This window comes from Perca fluviatilis, chromosome 1, assembly GCF_010015445.1.
Source record: "Perca fluviatilis chromosome 1, GENO_Pfluv_1.0, whole genome shotgun sequence".
Lineage (NCBI taxonomy): Eukaryota > Metazoa > Chordata > Actinopteri > Perciformes > Percidae > Perca > Perca fluviatilis.
Window position 1 is genome coordinate 24,809,419 of NC_053112.1, and position 20,000 is coordinate 24,829,418.

Genomic DNA, 20,000 nt, shown 5'->3' on the forward strand with positions numbered 1-20,000 from the left:
ACATCGCCACCCTGACCGCAGTGTCAGCGAGCTTGTTACGCCCGCAATCTTTTACTGCAGCCCGCAGGTTCCAGTAAATCTTATAATGGGTATGTGTGTTGAGTTATTTAAACAAACAATCGGGGAAATAAACGCCTCTTGTCCGCGAGTCTCATTGATAGAGCCGCGGTGAGATGGAGTCCATCAATGAGAGCTAGCTAGCCTCCTCCTAACTCTGACATTCGAAAAAATACATTCAATTGAAATCCGACAAGTGTTAGCTAAGCTTTGTAAGACCTTGAGGAACCTGTAATATTCATGCCGTGACGAAATTCAAACTGTAAATATACTTTAGTTATGCGAAAGTGAGCAAGCTGCGGTATTTCCCCATTGTAATGAATGGGACATATAGCAAGCAGCTGCTCGTCCTACAAAGACGCCTCGCGTTCATAAAAATGCCTTAAAATCAAATCGGACACAACGGTTAGCTTTATAAGACATTGGGGAATGGTGTTAAATAAGTGGCGTGCCGAAATTCAAACTGTAAATATAATTTAGTTATGGCGAAAGTGTAGCTAGCTAGCTGCGGTATTTCCCCATTGTAATGAATGGGACATATAGCAAGCAGCTGCTTGTCCTACGCGTTCATAAAAATGCCTTAAAATCAAATCGGGGAATGATGTTATATAAGTGGCGTGACGAAATTCAAACCGTAAATGTATTATTTATAGATATAGTTATGCCGGCAGCTGGCCGCGGAGCCCCGTATGCAGTATCCACAAAGGGTGACTTTGCCCTGGGTATGGAGCCCAGCAGGCTGTCGCTTTCTCGTCAGACTGTGTGGAGCTCCTAAAGTTCGACACGTCTTCCCAAATTTGCAATTAGCCATCAATTTTTGTAAAACGGCCCATATTTGAGCTTTATATAGTTGATTTCTCGCTTAAAAAAGTCTCAGAAGTGAATTTGGTAATGAAACATTGCAGTGTCTGGAATATGAGATTCTGTCGCTTCTCTAATGTATGTGTATTGGGGATTCGCTCAACCAATCAGCGCGCGTCTCTAATGTGTGCGTATGGCAAGTCGCTCAACCAATCACCGCGCAGCTCATCTAAATATTCATGACCATACCATATTTGGAAGAAAAGCTCTCGTTACAAATAGGGCCAAAACACAGGGATGCATAAGGGCCAATAAAATATCAACCAGGCCATTTTCAGCCCAACCAATGTTACATATCCCATTAGGAGACCATAAGGAACAGTGTGAAATACCCTATATAATCATTCTATCACCCCTTTAACTCAGCAACAAGAGAACAGATTATCAACAATAAATCAAAAGAACATAAATTGTGTGTATTAAGGACAATCAAACATTACAGGAAATCAACACACACATCATGGTTGAGGTGGAAAAGAAGGATCAAAAGTAGGAAGGCAGTTTATATACATACTGTATATGCAATAATATTAATGCTTCTTTCAAACTTTTTTGTAATGTCATATTTAAATGTTAAAATAACACTGTAGCATTTGTATTTATTTATTTTATTTTTTAACTTTTTTTTTAGTTAAAGCCGTTTTTATGAGCCAGTGGAACGAAATTCTGTTCCATATGTGCACTCTGTACAGTTGAATGACAATAAAAATCTATATCTATATATTTATATCTATATCTATATATATATATATATATATATATATATATATATATATATATATATATATATATATATATATATAGCCTCTGATTTGTGTGAGTTATTATCCCGACACAATATACTGTAACAATGCTATCAAATAATAAAACTGGAAAAGAATACTACCATAATATAGCATAAATATGAAAATACAATAACAAAAATTAGACTAGTAGAATAGTATTATTATATAATGATAAAACTAATGTAATGCAATTTAATATAGTGTTGATACTTTACTACTAATAATACTACTACTACTCTGCATGTACCATAAAGTCAATCATTAGCTACATTATTATGCTATTATTTTAACAACCACTAGAGGGAGTACGTAGATGAAAATTAACTTTCAAAATAAAAGACCCAGTTTAAATTTTGATTGACTAAGGATTTGGTACACTAGTGAAACAGTAATGTATGATAATTTTTAAAAATAATTTCCCCAGCGTATTGTTATAAAAGCACTATTGTCGCTTCAGCTAACCCACAAATAGCAACTTTTTTAAATTTTACTTCCGGGTTATGTCAGCGCTATAATGACATTGTGCCCGACAGTAAAGAAGTCAGACCGCCGAGTGGCTTACAGATTGTTATTTTATAAGCTTTAAAAGTTTAAATTAGCACTGACATTGCTGTCAACATGACGTCCACCACTACAGGTTTTACAGAGGAGCGGCAGCAGAGAGGAGCACAGGTAAACACGCATTATCAAACTGGATGCTAACGTGTTAGCTGGCTAGCATGAACTCTGAATGAACTGCAGATAATAGTGTTGTCTGCTGTTTAAATGTCATTAGTTTTTCTGTAGAGTAGGACTGTCTGTGTGGCTTGCAAATAGTTCTAGTGCTAACTAACTAACTTGAAGTTAACGCTGGTGTTTGTGCGTGTGTTAATCTGCAGGCTCCAGTGGGCATGGAGTACATCCCCACAGAAGAGGAGAGGAGGGTGTTTAGAGAGTGCAACCAGGAGAGTTTTTGGTACAGGTGTAAGTTTCTGTCTTTCACATATAGGTCAGAGTCGTGATTTTATGTTGTGTAAAAACCACAGCTAAAATATGTATGCCCTCTGTATTGAGTCTGACACCAACATGCTTTCTTCACAGCTGTGCCCTTCTCAGTGGTCGGTGTGGCTATCACTCAAGCCCTAGTTGCCAAAGGTAATACTATGCATAATGTACAGGAATCAGCAACACAACTGTGAAATACATATAAACACATCTTTAACTTAACATCAACCTTTATTTATGACCTTTATTTGCAGGGATTCTGTCTGCATCTCCAAGATTTGGTTCTCTACCCAAAGTGGCCTGTAAGTTCATGAATGTTTAATGTAGGAGATGACACACTCAGTTGCCTCATATTAACAAGTGGACTAAATATTAGAAACATCTCTCACTATAATGCAATAACGTTCAACAACACCAAAAACTACAGCCTATAAGAAGACTATGACACTGAATCAACACCTCTCATAAAACAAAAACGTAACGTTATAATCAGTGGTTAAATTGGCTTTTGTAGGGAGGGGGAGCCCTTATTTACGGTGAGTGGTCATCATTCAAAATCATACCGTAAAATGACTTAATGGGTTTTTACATCAAAGGTAAAAACCCAGTATTGTAAGGTAGGGTTGAGTAGTTATTCAAGAGAAATACTTTACAATTCACTTACTTTATTATTATTTTTTACCTTTTTAATGTTAACAGGCAGGCAACGGATTTCACCCTCGGAAAATGTATGAAATTGAACATTGGCTGGCAAATATGTAACATCTTTTTAAACAAGAAAATTATGTTGATTTATGTTATGTTTGATTTAATCACACCGACACGGGAGGTAATTACTCAACTCAATGCATTAAAACAACCCGAACAACACTTGAGGCACTTGTGTGCAGACATAACAGTTTACACTTTAAATACATCACATTTACTTATTCACATACTACAATTCATGCATTCATCTTCCAAATAGGAGTAAAGGCAGGCTCCTCTGGTTTATGCTGCCTTTGTCTCCAGGCACCATGGTCTGCTGCCCTCCTTGTCATCACCCAATTCCTAACAAACTTAGTTGGGTTCCACAACTCTAGTGGTGGACCCTCTAACTAAACGCCTGGCTCTCAGCTGATCTAACAGCTGATTGGTTCAGAATCGACTCAACATGATGACGTTTTATATAAGCTTTTAGTTTTGCTTTTGTCTGATTTAAAGGCTTATGTAGTGGTGCTGATAGACGTTGAGAAGTCAGAGAAACTAAATCCGTTCAGATTACAGATCATCTACAGTCAGTAGTTGTGTATTAACATCAGCACCAGATCGCAGGTATAACATTTTGACAGCTACTCTGTCTTTATAAAACAGCTGGAGACTGTGTGGCCTACAAGCTGATATATGGGTCTGATAACATTTTATTTAAATCGGAATCGGACCTAACAGGATTTGAGTGATTCTGAGACTGCCTATTTCAGCCCCTAAGGCTGTTGGAAACGGCTGCAAACTGTCCGACTTGACAGCGGCTTTTTGTCACCGTCCCTCCTGCTGCTGCCGCCTGCTCTCGTCCACTTTACAGGCGAGGCGCAGCTCATCTCGAACGAGCCTATTATGACTGTTAATTCCATGTAGCCTGGGTGTCTCTGTGTAGTCTTGTTAATTAGTCTCATATGCCATGTATTTGCCAGGAGATGAAAAATAATTCAAGTGGAATACCAAATATTTGGTGCTAAAGGAGACGGAGCTGCGCTCCGGCCCAATTCAACCTCTGGTTATAATTATTATCAAGGTATTGTATTTGATTAGATGTAGCTAATAAACTGGCAGGTGAGTGTATCATTAGTGTGATACAAGACTAGACATTCTCTTAAAGGTTGCATTACAGTTAAGTGATGCAAACTTCTGAACCTAATTTGCCAGTCTAGGTGTGTGAACAGTCAATCCCTATACCTGTTTAGCTACAGTTTCATATTCACATCACTAACAATACTTTTTTAAGGGATCAGCTACCCCTAGTTGAAATTAAATATTATATGAAAGAGCAAATGGTCATGGGTAAACTATTGTCTCATAGTCACTTCAGGGGGTATTAAATGTAAGAAAAATGTATATCTTTGAGTGTGTTTGTCTCTGCAGTTGCTGGCTTTTGTGGCTACCTGGCAGGGAAAATGTCGTACATGAAAACGTGCCAGGAGAAGTTCAAGAGGTTGGAGAACTCCCCTCTGGGAGAGGCCCTCAGACAGAGGACAGGACTGCCTCCACAATCGTGAGTACCTCAAACACTTGATTGTGATACTATATATTTTCATCCACCAACTACTCCTTGACTATTTTTCTGATCTCCACCCAAGTTCCAAGGTTCCTCAGTCTGAGCTGAGTGACCCAGACTCCCCGACATTTGACACCATGTTCCAGACAGCAGAAGCCCCTGGCCAGACACCCACCAACAACAGAGAACAAGGATTTGGCTACAATTCAGAGTCACCCGTGCCAATGGGCAAAGCAGATGACTTCAGCGCTCCAGGTACCACAGAGAGCTACTGTATAAATATTTCAAATACAATGTAATAATGGCCATCTTTCAATGTAATAATGACCATCAAGTAGTGTCTCGGGACCACCACTCGGTGTAAACCAACAATTTTGGACAATAACTTTTGCTAATCTATACTTTGATCTGTCTATTTGTTAAACAGTCATTTGTGATAAAAGCTTAGCCTTTGCTAGTTATGCTTTCATATGTCAAACAATAGGGCAAAGATGAAGCAATTCACCAATATATATATATTTTTTTTTTCAAGCCAATAACAATATCTGATATTTTTCAACTCAAACTGAACAATACGGATACTGATATTTGTATATAAATCTTCAAATTCAGGCACACAACATATTTTGCTTTTAATACACTGTGTGTACTGTTGATAAAGGTAAATATTGTATACTGTCCCAGTTCTGCAGTCGAATATTGGCAGTAGAATTAATATTGGACTCTCTCTCTCTCTCTCTCTCTCTCTCTCTCTCTCTCTCTCTCTCTCTCTCTCTCTCTCTCTCTCTATATATATATATATATATATATATATATATATATATATATATATATATATATATATATATATATATATATATATATATATATAATTCTTTTTTAAAGATGATGGCCAAAGTCACTACTATGGCAATGTGTAGATACATCTCTTAATATGGCACTCAACCAAAGACAAAAAGAGAGCTGTGTGCAGCTATGTTGAAACCTTCTTACTAGTGCTGAACAAAGACACTGAATTAATCATAGGAAAGATCATTATGATGGATTTGGATATGCAACTTTTATTTTTTTTAATTTTTTATGCAACAATTATGATGCATGCAAAGACAAAATATGAGCAGAATGTGCTCCGTCACAGAGGAAAGACATACCTGAGTTGCATGTTTAATTGTATTAATTCAAAAGATGATTTATGCTTACTGTGGGTGCCTGAAATAAGCTCATTCTGGTGCTTTACCATTTCACCAAATCTGTCCTATTATGGAATCTGCTACAAGTTCTCCTATGTCAGTAAGTAACTTTTCTGTCAACGTTATAACCCTCTTTGCCCCTTTCCTTGTCTCCACCACCTTCAGTGGAAGATGAAGAGCCCAGGAGGAAGGCCATCCTCTATGAGGACCTGAGGCTCAAGAACAGAGAGAACTACGAAGTCACACTCACTCAGAAGGCCGAGACACTGCTCAAAACATCACCTGAGAAGGAGCCAGGCAGACCCAAGAAAGACGGTAAGCTTCTACTGCAGAGATATGTGAAACACTTGCTGAGTTAGGAAAAGTCGAGGGGTTGATATTCGAGTACATCCGTTTGCCTTTAAATGAATGAAAAAAAATGAGGAAAGACTGACTTTCTCTCTTATGTTACAGTGAAGAAGAACATCTATGGAGATGCCTGGGAGGAGTGAGTCCTTAAAATTAAGATTTAGTCCGTACGCTGGCATCCCTGATGCTGTGGCAATTTTGTTCAAGTGTGACTCAGGTGTCATTGAGTTGTACGGTTTCTGATATACATGTCTTCGAAAAAAAGTCAATTAAACCAAAGTACCTGAGGAATAAAACTCTCTCTCTATGATTTGACATTATTTGGAATATAGTGTGCTCATTTTTCATCTTCACTCTCACATTTAATAAAAGGAAAAATGATATTGACGCTACATTTTACAGCTATTAGAGCACAACTTAAATGCACGCAAGATAGTGCTGGTTATTGTGTTCACTAATTACAACATAAGCACAACTAAATGTCAGTGGTGTCTTAAGAGTTTTTTGTGGAAGAGTTGTTTTTTGCTAGTCTCAAAGAAAAGCATTGGTTTTAGAAGCATGTATACCAACCAGATTGATTGTTGGAAAAACTGAAAAGAACACTATAACAGTTAAGGTTTTGAAGGGCAAAAAAGTGATTAAAATAAATGTTTTCATCCCTTTGTCTTAATCGGGGAAATGGCCAAGTGTATTGACACACAACTGATTACATCCTCATTACATATACAGGATTTTTAAATGTGGGAGGGGGAGTAGATGTAAATGTAAGAATTTTTTTACAAGGTTATTGAATTTTTCAGTGGAAAAATTATCTGACACATTCCAAGCAGAGTATTTTTGTCTTAATTCATGTCTGGAAGGGGTCCTTAAATACATTCAAAACATTTGTTCATTTGTACTCTATCTTGAGGGCCGTATTGAACATTTCTTTGTTGATCTCTTGAATTTACCTTTGGGGATTAATAAAGTATCTGTCTATATATCTTTCTTTGTTCACTTGACCCTAACATCAGCAGGATGTAAATAGTTTTGTGCACACATATACAGGTATACTGTACCTTGTCCATTGTTATGCATGATGAAGGGTACGGTCAAAATATTTCCTTTTTCTAGTTCAATAAAGTTTTGGAAGCTTTAGTCCAGTTTGCATATACTCACAATTTATTGCATTGAAATAACATTTAGTTTGTTATCCTGCACATGCTCTAGGCTAAATATAGGACCGGATGTGCACACAAACCTTTAAAAGATTGCCATGTGTTAAATGAGACTTTTTGTTTTGCACAAATTTGTTTATTTGTAGAAATACGTAAAAAATAGTACAAAAGTATTTTTAAATTGATGTACAAAATGTCATGTAATTGTACAGCCAGGCAGAGTCCACACATACCGTACTTTAAAATCAGCTTAACGTGTCGAAGCATTTTACATTTTAGACGACGCAGTCCAATGACAAGAGATGCTGCAGGTGCCCATGTGTTTAACAGGGAAATATATTGCAGTATTGATAGAATAATCAGAATCAGACAACTTTATTCTGATAAGACTCATCTGTATGGTTTGAATGTTGTAAGGCAATCAAATAACCATGACTATAATTGACCAAGATGATTAAGACCATGACTATGGTTGTGGTTGCAACTTTGGCCAAAACTCTGCTCTGAACAGTGTCCATGATTTAGCTCATATCTATGTGCAGAGCCGTGTTCATGAGGATGGAGAGGTGGTGTGGGACTGGTAACAGCACTGGTCGAATTCAGCCAGCCTTCATAACTATTGGCCACAGTATTGGGACTGTTAATGCTGGACAATGGAGCGTAAGCCTGGACCGGGTAGGACCCTGGTGTTGGATTGATTAGCGGAAGAAGGGTCTTCCTCCTCTCCTCTGTGGAAGCAGGGACAAACTTAACACCCCTGATGCTCCTCAACAACCTAAAAGGCATCATCTTCTCCAGAGCTCCAGACCTGGCTTCAGACAAGTCCAGAAAGGAAAACCATCCTTTCCCATACATCCATCCTACCAGGATGCCAATAATGTTGCAGGGGAGCACACTGCGAGGAATGAGGGCAGTGGTGATTATGAGGAGCACCCAAGGGAGAGCCATGGTGGGGAAACTGAGTCCACACAGGAATCCTTTAGTCATTTTGGTGTGCATGGTAGTTACAGCCACACATGCCAGGACCACAGGAACCAACCCCTCGGCTTGACTCTGGCTGCCGTCCTCTTGCAGAAGATCCAGGAAGCTGTAAAACAAGCCTGTGGTGGTCGACAGCAGGAGGAACAAGAACAGGAAGCGGACAGTGCCAAGACCTTTCTCCAAACTTCCACTGAGAAACACCAGGGCTGTAATGTTCAGGAGAAGCTGAGCTGAAGTTTTGTGGTAAAAAGGGTACGCCAAAAGCTTGTGGAGGTGTCCATTTTGAAAAACAGTGGCACCAATACTGAAGTACCCCTGAGTGAAGTTGAAATATGTTTCGATGCCAAACAAAACACACGATGAAAGTATCACGGTTAGAATCCCGCTCGTGAGGACAGGAACCAGTTCTTTGACAACTTGAACAATCATTTTGAAGTGCTCAGTTCGTATCATTTTGCAGAAAAACGTATGTACACGGCGAATAAGCTAATACAAAAGTTTACCTGTGGTCTCTACACAATTTCCTAAACAGGAAGTAACGTTAATGTCATATCAAGACTGCTTTGAGACGGTGTCTACTGGAAACCCATCGGGCTGATGTAGCTAGCTAGGTCATGATGGATAACTTAGCTAAAGGTTTACAGTTATCGATTAACTTATTGACGACAACAATTTAATACGACCGTTCAGTCGCGGCTCCCGGAAGTAAGACGACGATGAAGTTAGCTTCCGATTCGGCAGCTAATCCCGAAGTTAGCTTCCGATTCGTAGCAGCCGATTCGGCAGTTAGCTAGCTAGCTACATATCAGGTGTACACATTGACAGGGTGTACATAACGGTTAACGTTAGCTAGCTAGCAAGGTCCTTGGTCCTTATCGTACCTGCCGTGGTTGAAAAAACAAACAATTTTCCTATTTAAGTGAAGAAGAAGAAAAAAAACATGACACATTTTGCATTCTACAAAAGAATCCTTCAGTACATAACATTTTTTATTTTAATATTTTATTTTGACTCAGTAAGCCTTACATTATATTAAAACAGTAACACATTACTTTTTTTGTAAATTATATTTTTGTCATGAAAAAGACGTAGCACGTTTGTCCCTCTTCCGGTGACGTACCGTCACTGCGGCGGATGTTTATGTTTTGTTTCAGAGAGCTGGCAGAACGATGTGAACTGTATCGTCTCCGGGACGGGTTGATATTTTTCGTGGTTGTCTTAACGGTTCTATTTGTACTCTTTTTCTCGGTAAGGCTCGCTGTCCTTCGGCATCGTGTCTGTTCCGGTGTCTGTCCCGGGAAGCGCGAGACCGAGTCGTGCGATGATGGAGGACTTTGATGAGATCTACGAAGAGGAGGAGGAGGAGGAAGAGGAGGACGAGGACAGGGCCGCGGAGGAGCAGCTCCTCAAGTACGCTCCGGACCCGGTGGTGGTGCGAGGGTCCGGCCACGTCACTGTGTAAGCAACTGGTGACACTTACGGGCACCAAGAGAGGAGTTCACCGTTACCGTTAAATCAGCAGCAGCCGCGGTCTCCGTGGATAACTGGCTGCTAGCTAGTTAAGTTAGCTCCTGCTGGTGACCTAGCGTAGCCAGCAAGCTACTAAATTAGCAGAGAGCTAACTCTAGCGAGGAGTAGTTGATTAGATTGATCTTTCGTTTTAGCTGAAGTAACTTTAGATACATGACCTAGCTAGCTAATACATGAGTATGTACTGTTTCTGTATGTACCACGTAATGTTAGTGTGATATGCTGGTATGTTTGCTATTTTAATGTCAATACAGTTTGTCCCCGTTATTTGTTCCACTATTTCGGGACTTGAACGCGGAATCAGACTCGTTTTGTACAGAGCCTGTCAGTAGGTTTAAAGGGTAACGTACCGATTTGGCTAAACCGTGCACACAAATTGGTACTTATACCCTGGCATTTAGTAGCCAGTGTGCATTAATTAGATATTGATTCATTTTTCTTACTCTGAAATTACATAATTGTACCCTCTGTAACGTTACTGACAGGCAAAGTATCTCCAGCAAAATATTAACACAAAGTTTTTGTTAGCAATAAGAGCTGAAGTTGCTAGATGTTGTGTCTAGTCCAGTCAGGTAGGGAGGAGCACACATTAATGTGGGGTTCAAACTAAGGCTATGATTCACTCAAATTAATAGTATTGAGTTGTCACATTGTTTCCCCTCACTGCTCTTTTTCACACGGTTTTGATACTAAATTCAATGTTAGCACTCCTTTACTACTCTTGTTGGCACATGTGGCTGTTTAAAGCAACCCAGAATAAATTGAGACATGTAAGTCCCAAGTGTTACGGGGCACTTGTAATTTTATTTTGGTCTAAGGTACATGGATATGGGGTTTTTGGGTGTCTAGTGTGTAATCTTTGACATCCCTAAAATCCTTTCCCCTCTCACCCACCCTAAGCACCGAACCTGGGGAGACAGGGCCTTTTCCGTCAGACTTTCCACATCACCTGCAAATTTCAAAGCTGCACTCAAAACCCATCTCTTTAAAGCTGCTTTTAGCCTTAAACCAAACTAGCTATTTTAATTTGTTTCTGTGCTGCACATTTTTAATATTTATTTCTAGTTGTTTTGTTATTATACTGATCTTGTTATTGTTTTTCTTTGTCTTTACCATGTAAAGTGCCTTTGAGTACCTCCTAAAGCGCTATATAAATTAATATATTAATATAATTTTATATGAAATATCAATGCTTTGTGTTTCAGTATTATAATAAACAAGAAGATCTCAGGAGGTTTATCCTGATATATATTGAATATGTAATACTTACCCATGATACCTGCTGGACTCAGCAGTTTTACCTTTGGATGATCTGAGTAAACCGGTGGCCTGAAATGTAAAGTTGTGGTAGACTTGATGCCACTTGGCATACGTTTGTTTATCTAAGCCAATTATCCAAACAGAGTGTATCATCATATTCTTTATTCAGGACACACACAAATGGTCCATAGCACAATACAAAAACATAGCAAAATACAAACAGATACAAGATAAAACACATACAATATGTATGTCTGCTTATGTATAACAGTCTACTGTTTTCCCTTTCCCCCACAGCTTTGGGCTTAGTAACAAATTTGAGTCAGAATTTCCTTCAGCACTAACAGGAAAGGTGAGTGTCTTGTTGTTATTCAATAATGCATATGAACTATGGCAAAATTACATTCTCACATTTGCATCACTACAATATTTACCTTATATTCTAGCCACCAGCCGACATGTTATATATCATTTTTATATTAGAATGGCTAAATATTCGGTAGTGTAGTTATGTTTTATTCTCTCTGTTCCATCCTACTATTTAAGAACATTAAATGTTACTATTTTAACTATACCATGTATGTGCTCTTCCTCAGGTGGCACCAGAGGAATTCAAAGCCAGTATCAACCGTGTAAACAGCTGCCTGAGGAAGACGCTGCCAGTGAACGTGCGGTGGCTCCTGTGTGGCTGCCTCTGCTGCTGTTGCACATTGGGCTTCAGTTTGTGGCCTGTCATCTGTCTCAGCAAGAGGGTAAGAGTTCCATCCATGTTGCATTTGCTACAATGTTACAGTGAATCCATATCAACGAGCAATTGAGAAAAAGGCTAATGTTTTGATTTTTGGGCGTTGAAAAGAATGTCATCTAATGTCACTGTTGCCTTCCAGACAAGACGATCTCTAGAGAAACTTCTGGAGTGGGAGAACAGCAGACTTTACCACAAGGTGAGCATGAACGGATATGTGTGTATTAATAGTGTACCTTGTTAGGACGTTATAAAAATATCTGATCTCTATCGCACTCTGTTTTCAGTTGTGTTTGCATTGGATACTAAGCAAAAGGAAGTGTGAAACCAACAACATGATGGAATATGTAAGTATCTGTTGTGGTGAGATGATGACGATAATATACAATACAGTAAAGTTGGTTTGAGTAGTTGATCGATAAGTTTGAAGGCTTATCAGACACCAAAATGCTGCACAGAGCTTTTGTCATACTATGATGAGATGTAGATTTCCTGATACAACAGGAAATGTATCATGGCTACAATCACAATTGCAAGGTTAATAGTAGAATTACAATGTTCACATGACATAGTAATCTACAATGGAATGTGTGCTTGAATGTATTTCATTGTTTACATGGTGGCCTGCAAATTGACGTCCCATTGCATTGTTGTAAAATTTAAGCTAAATTTAACTTTAGTAGAACTAGAAGGACACTCAGAGAGCGCAGACCTTCGCCAAGGCATGCCCTATCTTACAATCTTAATGCAGTGTGAATTTTCCCAGTTGGGAACTAATTTTTTCCGATTATTCTGACACCACATGAATGCAGCACAAATGCCCTATTCTGTTCCAAAATGTAATGTGTTCTACTTTGGCTCATGCTACACCGTTCCACCAAGTTTAATAAAAATTGGGCCAGTAGTTTTTCCATAATCCTGCTGACAACAAACTAGATCCAAATAGATCTGAAAACATAACTTCCTTGGCAGAAGTAAAGAATGAGCAGTTTTTCCACACTGTATTAATGTTGGTTTGAACATGGCCTTACACAATCACCATAGGGGTTGGTGATAACGTATACTATCTTATCTTAATACTTTGGTAGAAACACTGATGCAAAATCCCTACATCTTGAAAAATGGTCTTGTACTAACAGCTTTCTTTCTTATCTCCTGCAGGTAATCTTAATAGAGTTCTTACCTAAGATCCCCATCTTCAGACCAGACTAGCCCAGTTGCAGCTGATCTTAAACCTCCACTGCTGCCCAGCTCTGAACCACAATGGCTGTCAAGCTCCTGAAAGAATACCCCAATCTTTTTGTTTACAGGGTAGCATTGATCCTCGCTCTTTTCTCTTTAACCTGTTCTCCCACACATACCTTCTCTTCACCCTTGTTTACAAACCCGGCATCCCAACACTCGTTTTTGGAGTGAATTCACCATTGAATCACGACCACGATCATCGGGCGAGCTGGCACACTGTTAAGCCATGCTAACCTGCACCAGCCTGTGGGATGTTGGGAGAACCAGCCATGGGCAGCGTTAATGGATTTTGGATCTAGAGCTGGAGACCGGACTCTCAGATCGAGTTCTCTGAGCTACGACTGGAATTTTGTCACTTGTATTTCCCCTAACCTAAGCACATGGCACAGTCAGACCATGATAAAACAAACACTTTCACGTGTAACCTACTGTCACACCGCCAACTTCACCTGCAAAAAATACACCCCAGTGCTTTTGTAACAGTTAGTGTGGTGCTCTAGATCATTACAAGAGGCTGTGGAGGCAACTTAACATGGAACTCCAAAGGAACCTTTATCCAAATCAACTCTGTAGCGGACAGATTAGTCTTACAGAAGCATGTTGGGCCACAGCCAGAACAGCTGAACTCAATAATGTCCCTCTTCTCATCAACTACCAAACATCCTCTCGCCTCCTTTGACATATCTGCACACTTCACTGTGCATCACCCCAAACCCAGTGACAATCACATACTGACTGTACTCTCCGTAGTGTGAATGGGTCTTTATGCTACACAGTTTACCTGGAACATTTTTGTTTTCAACATTATGTGTCAAGGTGATGGGCTGGCTGCCTAGCAACTGCTTCTGAGTTGCAGTGGAACAAGTAAGCTGGGAAGGAAAGCCACTAGTGATGAAGAAGAGACACCTTTATTCTTTTTCTTTTTTTAGTATCTCAAGTTTTGTTTACTGTTTTGGTGAAAGAGAAGCAATCATTACTTCACTGGTGTGTGTGTGTGTGTGTGTGTGTGTGTGTGTGTGTGTGTGTGTGTGTGTGTGTGTGTGTGTGTGTGTGTGTGTGTGTGTGTGTGTGTGTGTGTGTGTGTGTGTGTGTGTGTGTGTGTGTGTGTGTGTGTGTGTGTGTGTCTTTCTGAGAGAGAGCACTATAAGCAAATCAGACACAGAGATACTCTTTAGCAGGGTTCTTCCTTTGACGCATTTCTTTACCATAATCGATCTTTGTTACTTTTGTTGTAATTTAATATAAATGCATGAGTGCGCATAGAATCTGTGCATTCGTGAAAGGGGCCTCAGTTGTTTTTTTGCAAAGGTATGCCATGGTTGCTTCCTTTTTGTCTTTATGGTCATGTGTCAACACTAAAACACACAATCGCTTTGTCCTTAACACCTTCACTTGGCCTCTCTTCCATATCTGCTGACCTTGGCTAACTTATATGAGTGTTCAAGTTAACGATGTGGCTTTTCTGAGAAAGTTCCTCTGCTTTAGATATAATCTGACCCTTTACATTCAGAGGTCTGGAGTGACCAAGAATGTTAGATCATTTTTATTAGGGGTTAGGTAATAGCAGGGTTCTGTATCATGAAGCAGGATTACTAAAATTAGCTTAATACTAGACTACACCCACACCAGGAATGTGGATTTCAAGCTACACTAATCAGTGTTTTTATATTAACAATAAAAAATGACTAATGTGAAAGAGGTTACTTGTAATGATGTACCTACCTACAGATAATTATCACCCAACTCTGTAGTCCCCCTCAGCTCTACGGAGCGTTTTAGCGTCTTTCAGCTCATTGTTTTGATTTTCTGGCCTGCAGCAGCAGGCAGATGTTTTCAGAGACACTTCTGATAAACACTAGCTGCTCAGCACCAAACAACACAGTGACTAGCTGGTGAACGTTGTGGAGCATTTAGCAGCTAAAGATATTTCCCTCAGGAGTTAATGGAGACCAATAATGGAGCTAAAAGGTGAATGAAACTTGGACTTACTTTTATCAGGTGTCTGGAAATCTGACCCCAATTGAATGTTGCAGTTTGCTAACAAGTTGTTCATTACTTCAGTTATCTAGCTATCTAACAATCCTGCTTTGTTATAAAGGCCTAAGACAATTTTAAAACTGTCAACATGTTATAGATCACATCATGAAGCACATCTCAGTTTAAATGAAACGTACAACCAAATGCCAGCAAAAAGGGGATGGTATAGATGTAGCTTTTCACTGTCAGCATCACCTCTTGATTTATAAAAACATCCAGAGACTGAGATTCAACAAAGCCACTTTGTTTTAGGTCACACAGCTCCAGTGATTATGGGTCACACTCAGGGGATTATACTTACAACAACAAAATGTAGTATTGGAAAATCTCACTGTCAGGTATGTTCCAAAGTTATACCAGGGGCTCAAGTATTCTGCACAGATCACACATTACTTGAATAATTGGAGTATGTTATGAAATTGAAAAAATGCCTCTAAAGAAAAATAACCTTTCTGTGGTCTTCCTGTTGAGTTAGTAAAGGAAGCACATCTTCCATGGACCCACAAAGCTCAGAAATCGTTTTGGTTTATATGTTAAAAGACCCAAAAATTCTGGGTTGTGTATTGGTTCATCAGTGACTTTTCTATATTTTTGATTGTGGTCGGTTCTATGTAAATCAAGGCATAAGGCCATATGCAGATATTTGTGTGTGTGTGTGCACGGTGTATGAAGATGCAAATGTTCTTCGTAGATCTCAGACTGTGATTGAACCCTGCACAGAAATTGAGTCCTTTTTTTATATAATCTTGAGTGGTCTGTGTGTTTGTGTGTATGAGGGTGAGAAAGATATATGTACATATGACTCATGAGCAGGTGTGCAGATGTACAGTAATAAACTACCAATAAACAAGGCTATGGGCATCCTCCTCTTTAACTCAGTGTGATTTCTTTCCCCCCGTTTGTTGACAAAGTTTCTTTGAAGACTATCGGCCATTCAAGGTCACAGGAAATCTAGAAGCACTAAGTAAAAGGTGCCTGGATTTGCTGTTTTAGTCTAGCTTTGATTAAGCCCCCACCGATGAACGCAGCTGCTTTCATCACACCAAACATGGTTAAGCTTGTGCTAGCCAAGGCCAGTTTTGTTTCCATTGGCACTTCTAGTTTTTTGGCCTTGGGGTGGCCATGCCTGTTTCCAGGGGCCTACGGACCACCGATTGCCCATGGGCGACCTGAGGTAGAGTCAAGGGTCATAAGCAGGACTTACCTGGCTTTGGGCGGAGAGACTGGTACAGTAAGGGGTGCCCCGTCAAGAGAGGCAAACCAGGCAAATGTTTGGGGCCCCAAAACATTTTTGGGAAAAGGGGGCCCTGATGGCCAGTAATTTTGGCACATTGTGCAATGACAACTCTAAACCCCTTAAATCTCCCATAAAGGCACTAAACAGTGCACAGCTGCTGCAGTGTCGCTGATTGTCCATCATTGGGATGAGGTAGCTTTTACCATATATTATAGGCGTACATCATCTTGAATTAAGATTCAGCTGGTGATGCATTATGCAAATTAAATCTGAATTTGTTAAATAATAGATACTCTAAAACAAGTAGTAAAAGATAGAAGAGTCATATTTCATGTTCATTTATTTTATTTGCAGAATTCTCTGTAGACAGACATGGCCTCTTCATTATGTAAAGCATGGCATAACATTGTTGACAATGTTAATTTTCTTTTAATCCAGCTAGGCCATTGGAGATCATTTTGAAAAGTGCCTGCATTCCACCTTCACTGTTGACAATTCTGTCAAAATGGCTGAAAACGTCAGAGCCCAGGTCATTCATTAAATTGGTTAGATCAATGACCTCTGTTTCTTGGGATTGAGACTCATCTGGGCAAAACCCTGTGAGGTAAACAATTATGAATCAATTTCATGTATTCCAGGGAAGAGAGGATTTCATGAATGCGCAACCTTATCAACCATGAAACTGAACAGTATAAAGGCAGAGACAAAGAATAGAGGGTTAGAGGTTTAAGCGGGGATAACTGACTTGTGTGTGACTGTCCCACGTATGCATTTCACTACTGGCTATACTATATTGTGTTTGTGCCTAGTTACACCACAAGTAAAATATTGCTGCAGCTGCTGTACAAAGTTTCTTTTGACTATTAAAAGTGCAGGTGCATTCTGTATTCACTCACGTTAAAAACATTAAGCATTAAACATGCCATTATGAAAAAGTGAAAACGGAGCATATTCACAACCTCAGGGGATATACTGTAGAAAAACAACATATGGCTTTAAAGCCTTGCAGCCAGTTTATATGTGTGAAAGTTCATACCTTTTTCTGGGTCCAGGAAAGCAGGTGCTGGTAAATTCAGACATTCTACCTGCTTGGTAAACTCTTCCAGCTCAGCAGCAGTCACCTTATTTCTCCTGCCTGAGAGACAGAACAAGTGCAAGCTAAGGAGCTATACATACATACATACATACATACATACATACATACACGTACATACATACATACTGTATATTTTTTGTGAAATGTTGGACACAATTTGACCCCAACAAAACAGTCATCTCTTGTAAGGTTTAAAGGGCCAAAACGTTTGGGAACCATTGGTTTTAAAATGTACCAATGTGTTGTGTTTCAGAATGTTATCATGTGTTTTTTATGTCAAATCGTAATCTGAAAAGTAACAGCTGTCAGATAAATGCAGTGGAGTAAAAAATTTACATGTAAAATTATAGAAAATTGCCAACCAGGTAGCTTAATATCTACGGTTGTATTAGACCACCATTGATTGCTTGATGACACTATTGGATTTACATTGGATTGGATTTTTGCATCAGCTTGATAAAGTACTGATTTGTCAGATATTTGTTTTCAAATGACTACAGAAACATATTGTACAACAAAACATCCACCCCCAGTTTAACCCATTTCAACAGTGTTCCCTAAGAACATCTTAGACCTGTTTTAGGAATTAAAGTGATATAATTAATTAATTTGATCAGTCTGTATGTCATAAATCTTACTCAGGAGTTGGAGGCTGCTGTATGTTCGTCCTCCAATATCGTACTTTATGTAGTTAGCAAGGCAGTCAGGGCAGCCGGTAGTCAGTAGAACCTCTGAACCATTGAAAGGTTGCACTGGAGGTACACGCGTACATAAACACACATCAACACATACACAAAGTGCAGTTGCAGCGTTGGACACAAAGTCCAAATTTGTTTGTTCAAGTACATGGTCAGTCAAAATGTATGTACAGCATGTTTCATCAAAACTACTCACCAAAAGACAGTGTGCTGTTTTCCAGGATCATCTTAGTTGTTAAAGTGAAGCAGCGGCCAAACCTTTCATAAGTAGACATTTTAAAAGTGAAATTACACACTGACATGTTTTTTGAAATTGCTGGACTCTCTATACAAGACTCTGGCTCCTAAATAATCTGAATAAAATGTAGGCTTGAAATTACATTTTTTGAGACATTAAAGCATTGATGGCATCCTCAGCAGCAGTGATTTTCACCCTTGCGCTCTCCACAAACATCTTCATCAGCAATTTGGATCCTAGGATGTTTGTGCTTTCTCCTATATACGTCCAATTGCCCAGCAGCTGAAACAGACAGTGTCTTGCTCAGTTGCATAAGATGACAAAAGGTCACATTAAAGATTGTGCCAACGTTTTGAAAAACAAAAATGACCCAACATGCAGAAAGTGAGATTGTGAGAGACAGGTGACAAGTGAGATGAGAGAGTGTCTTACCTTCTCTGTTCCGTTTATTTCAATAGGTTTGATCAGACTCTCACAGCTGCTTACAGGAGCTGACTGTCCAATGGACAGAAGACTGAGCACAGCCAAAGCAACATGAATAAAATTCATGATGGCTCGCCACATCTACTTGCAAAAAGATCCTAAATCTGTGTGTCTTTGCACTGATCGTAGCTTCGAGCGGATTGTGTCTGTTTTAAGCTAATACTGGCGTATTAAAGTTCAGACGTGTGTAGTCATGAGTTGTTTACATGTGTTGCAAGCAAGTTTAAAGGTCGATGGGAAATGTTTATTGATTTTTATTCAGACAACTGAATAAGGCATCCAACGTTTGGAACATGACAAAAGTGTTGATGTCAGATGCTTCATGTTTACTCTAAGACAAATAAAAACTTGGAAATTAGTAACCAGTCGCTGCAGCTGGTTTGTTAACACAGAATGGTCTGAGAAGCCATTATTTGAAACTTTTGGAAAAGGGCAGGCACTTTCAAAAAAATACCTGGCAGATAATTGGATGAACCATCTGTCTATCATGTCCACCATGTTGTTTTGAATGAACAGTTGCGGCCGTCACACACACCTACCACGCCCTAAGCTGCCAGTAGCTCCTCACCGGACGCTGATTGGTTCGGTCTGCTGCTGTTCGGAGACAAACACATTACTTGAAGCCTAACAAGTGTTGTGTGATTTCGTGACATAGTGAGAATCCAGCAGCTGTGCAAGGAAAGGAAATTAGAGCGATAAAACCCAACATATCGGTGATTAAATTGCTCTGTGTCCCTTCAGGGCCAGAGACCAAGATACCCCAGTCTGCCCCAGTTGTCCTACGACGTTACCTATCGTGGGGTTGCTGCTCACAATG

General features: G+C 39.5%; 4 protein-coding genes across 5 annotated transcripts; 2 read left to right on the plus strand and 2 right to left on the minus strand.

Annotated features, from left to right (window-relative positions):
* Nucleotides 1-2,186: 2,186 nt before the first annotated feature.
* LOC120557322 (OCIA domain-containing protein 1) lies at nucleotides 2,187-6,796 on the plus strand. The gene is made up of 8 exons (XM_039797543.1): nucleotides 2,187-2,375; nucleotides 2,582-2,666; nucleotides 2,784-2,837; nucleotides 2,942-2,989; nucleotides 4,806-4,935; nucleotides 5,021-5,193; nucleotides 6,294-6,443; nucleotides 6,582-6,796. Exons 1-8 carry the CDS (start codon nucleotides 2,322-2,324, stop codon nucleotides 6,617-6,619), a joined length of 732 nt encoding a protein of 243 aa, XP_039653477.1. The 5' UTR covers nucleotides 2,187-2,321; the 3' UTR covers nucleotides 6,620-6,796.
* Nucleotides 6,797-7,614: 818 nt separating this feature from the next.
* On the minus strand, nucleotides 7,615-9,328 carry rhbdd2 (rhomboid domain containing 2). The gene has a single exon (XM_039797529.1). It carries the CDS (start codon nucleotides 9,065-9,067, stop codon nucleotides 8,069-8,071), a length of 999 nt encoding a protein of 332 aa, XP_039653463.1. The 5' UTR covers nucleotides 9,068-9,328; the 3' UTR covers nucleotides 7,615-8,068.
* On the plus strand, nucleotides 8,757-16,305 carry chic2 (cysteine-rich hydrophobic domain 2). 2 transcript variants are annotated; one of them, XM_039797556.1, is made up of 7 exons: nucleotides 8,757-8,866; nucleotides 9,868-10,072; nucleotides 11,702-11,756; nucleotides 12,001-12,156; nucleotides 12,292-12,348; nucleotides 12,437-12,496; nucleotides 13,311-16,305. In XM_039797556.1, the coding sequence occupies exons 2-7, from the start codon at nucleotides 9,936-9,938 to the stop codon at nucleotides 13,359-13,361; spliced, it is 516 nt and encodes a 171-aa protein (XP_039653490.1). In that variant the 5' UTR covers nucleotides 8,757-8,866; nucleotides 9,868-9,935; the 3' UTR covers nucleotides 13,362-16,305. The 2 variants fall into 2 exon arrangements, with proteins under 2 accessions (XP_039653490.1, XP_039653500.1); XM_039797566.1 differs by lacking the exon at nucleotides 8,757-8,866 and adding an exon at nucleotides 8,985-9,080.
* Nucleotides 16,306-16,990: 685 nt separating this feature from the next.
* Nucleotides 16,991-19,358, minus strand: LOC120557339. The gene is made up of 6 exons (XM_039797579.1): nucleotides 19,133-19,358; nucleotides 18,843-18,982; nucleotides 18,659-18,720; nucleotides 18,403-18,516; nucleotides 17,705-17,803; nucleotides 16,991-17,265 (listed from the first exon to the last, which is right to left on the minus strand). The coding sequence occupies exons 1-6, from the start codon at nucleotides 19,262-19,264 to the stop codon at nucleotides 17,087-17,089; spliced, it is 726 nt and encodes a 241-aa protein (XP_039653513.1). The 5' UTR covers nucleotides 19,265-19,358; the 3' UTR covers nucleotides 16,991-17,086.
* Between the last annotated feature and the right edge of the window lie 642 nt (nucleotides 19,359-20,000).

Excerpts from the sequence above, each read along its gene's own strand:
- LOC120557339 (XM_039797579.1), bottom strand. The coding sequence starts at position 19,264 with ATGTGGCGAGCCATCATGAATTTTATTCATGTTGCTTTGGCTGTGCTC. Across the intron at positions 18,983-19,132 it reads AAATAAACGGAACAGAGAAG|CTGCTGGGCAATTGGACGTA; the intron begins GTAAGACACTCT and ends TGTCTGTTTCAG. Across the intron at positions 18,517-18,658 it reads AAACAGCACACTGTCTTTTG|TGCAACCTTTCAATGGTTCA; the intron begins GTGAGTAGTTTT and ends GTGTACCTCCAG.
- chic2 (XM_039797556.1), top strand. The coding sequence starts at position 9,936 with ATGATGGAGGACTTTGATGAGATCTACGAAGAGGAGGAGGAGGAGGAA. Across the intron at positions 10,073-11,701 it reads GGGTCCGGCCACGTCACTGT|CTTTGGGCTTAGTAACAAAT; the intron begins GTAAGCAACTGG and ends TTTCCCCCACAG. Across the intron at positions 12,157-12,291 it reads TCATCTGTCTCAGCAAGAGG|ACAAGACGATCTCTAGAGAA; the intron begins GTAAGAGTTCCA and ends GTTGCCTTCCAG.
- rhbdd2 (XM_039797529.1), bottom strand. The coding sequence starts at position 9,067 with ATGATACGAACTGAGCACTTCAAAATGATTGTTCAAGTTGTCAAAGAA.
- LOC120557322 (XM_039797543.1), top strand. The coding sequence starts at position 2,322 with ATGACGTCCACCACTACAGGTTTTACAGAGGAGCGGCAGCAGAGAGGA. Across the intron at positions 2,376-2,581 it reads GGCAGCAGAGAGGAGCACAG|GCTCCAGTGGGCATGGAGTA; the intron begins GTAAACACGCAT and ends GTTAATCTGCAG. Across the intron at positions 2,667-2,783 it reads GGAGAGTTTTTGGTACAGGT|CTGTGCCCTTCTCAGTGGTC; the intron begins GTAAGTTTCTGT and ends CTTTCTTCACAG.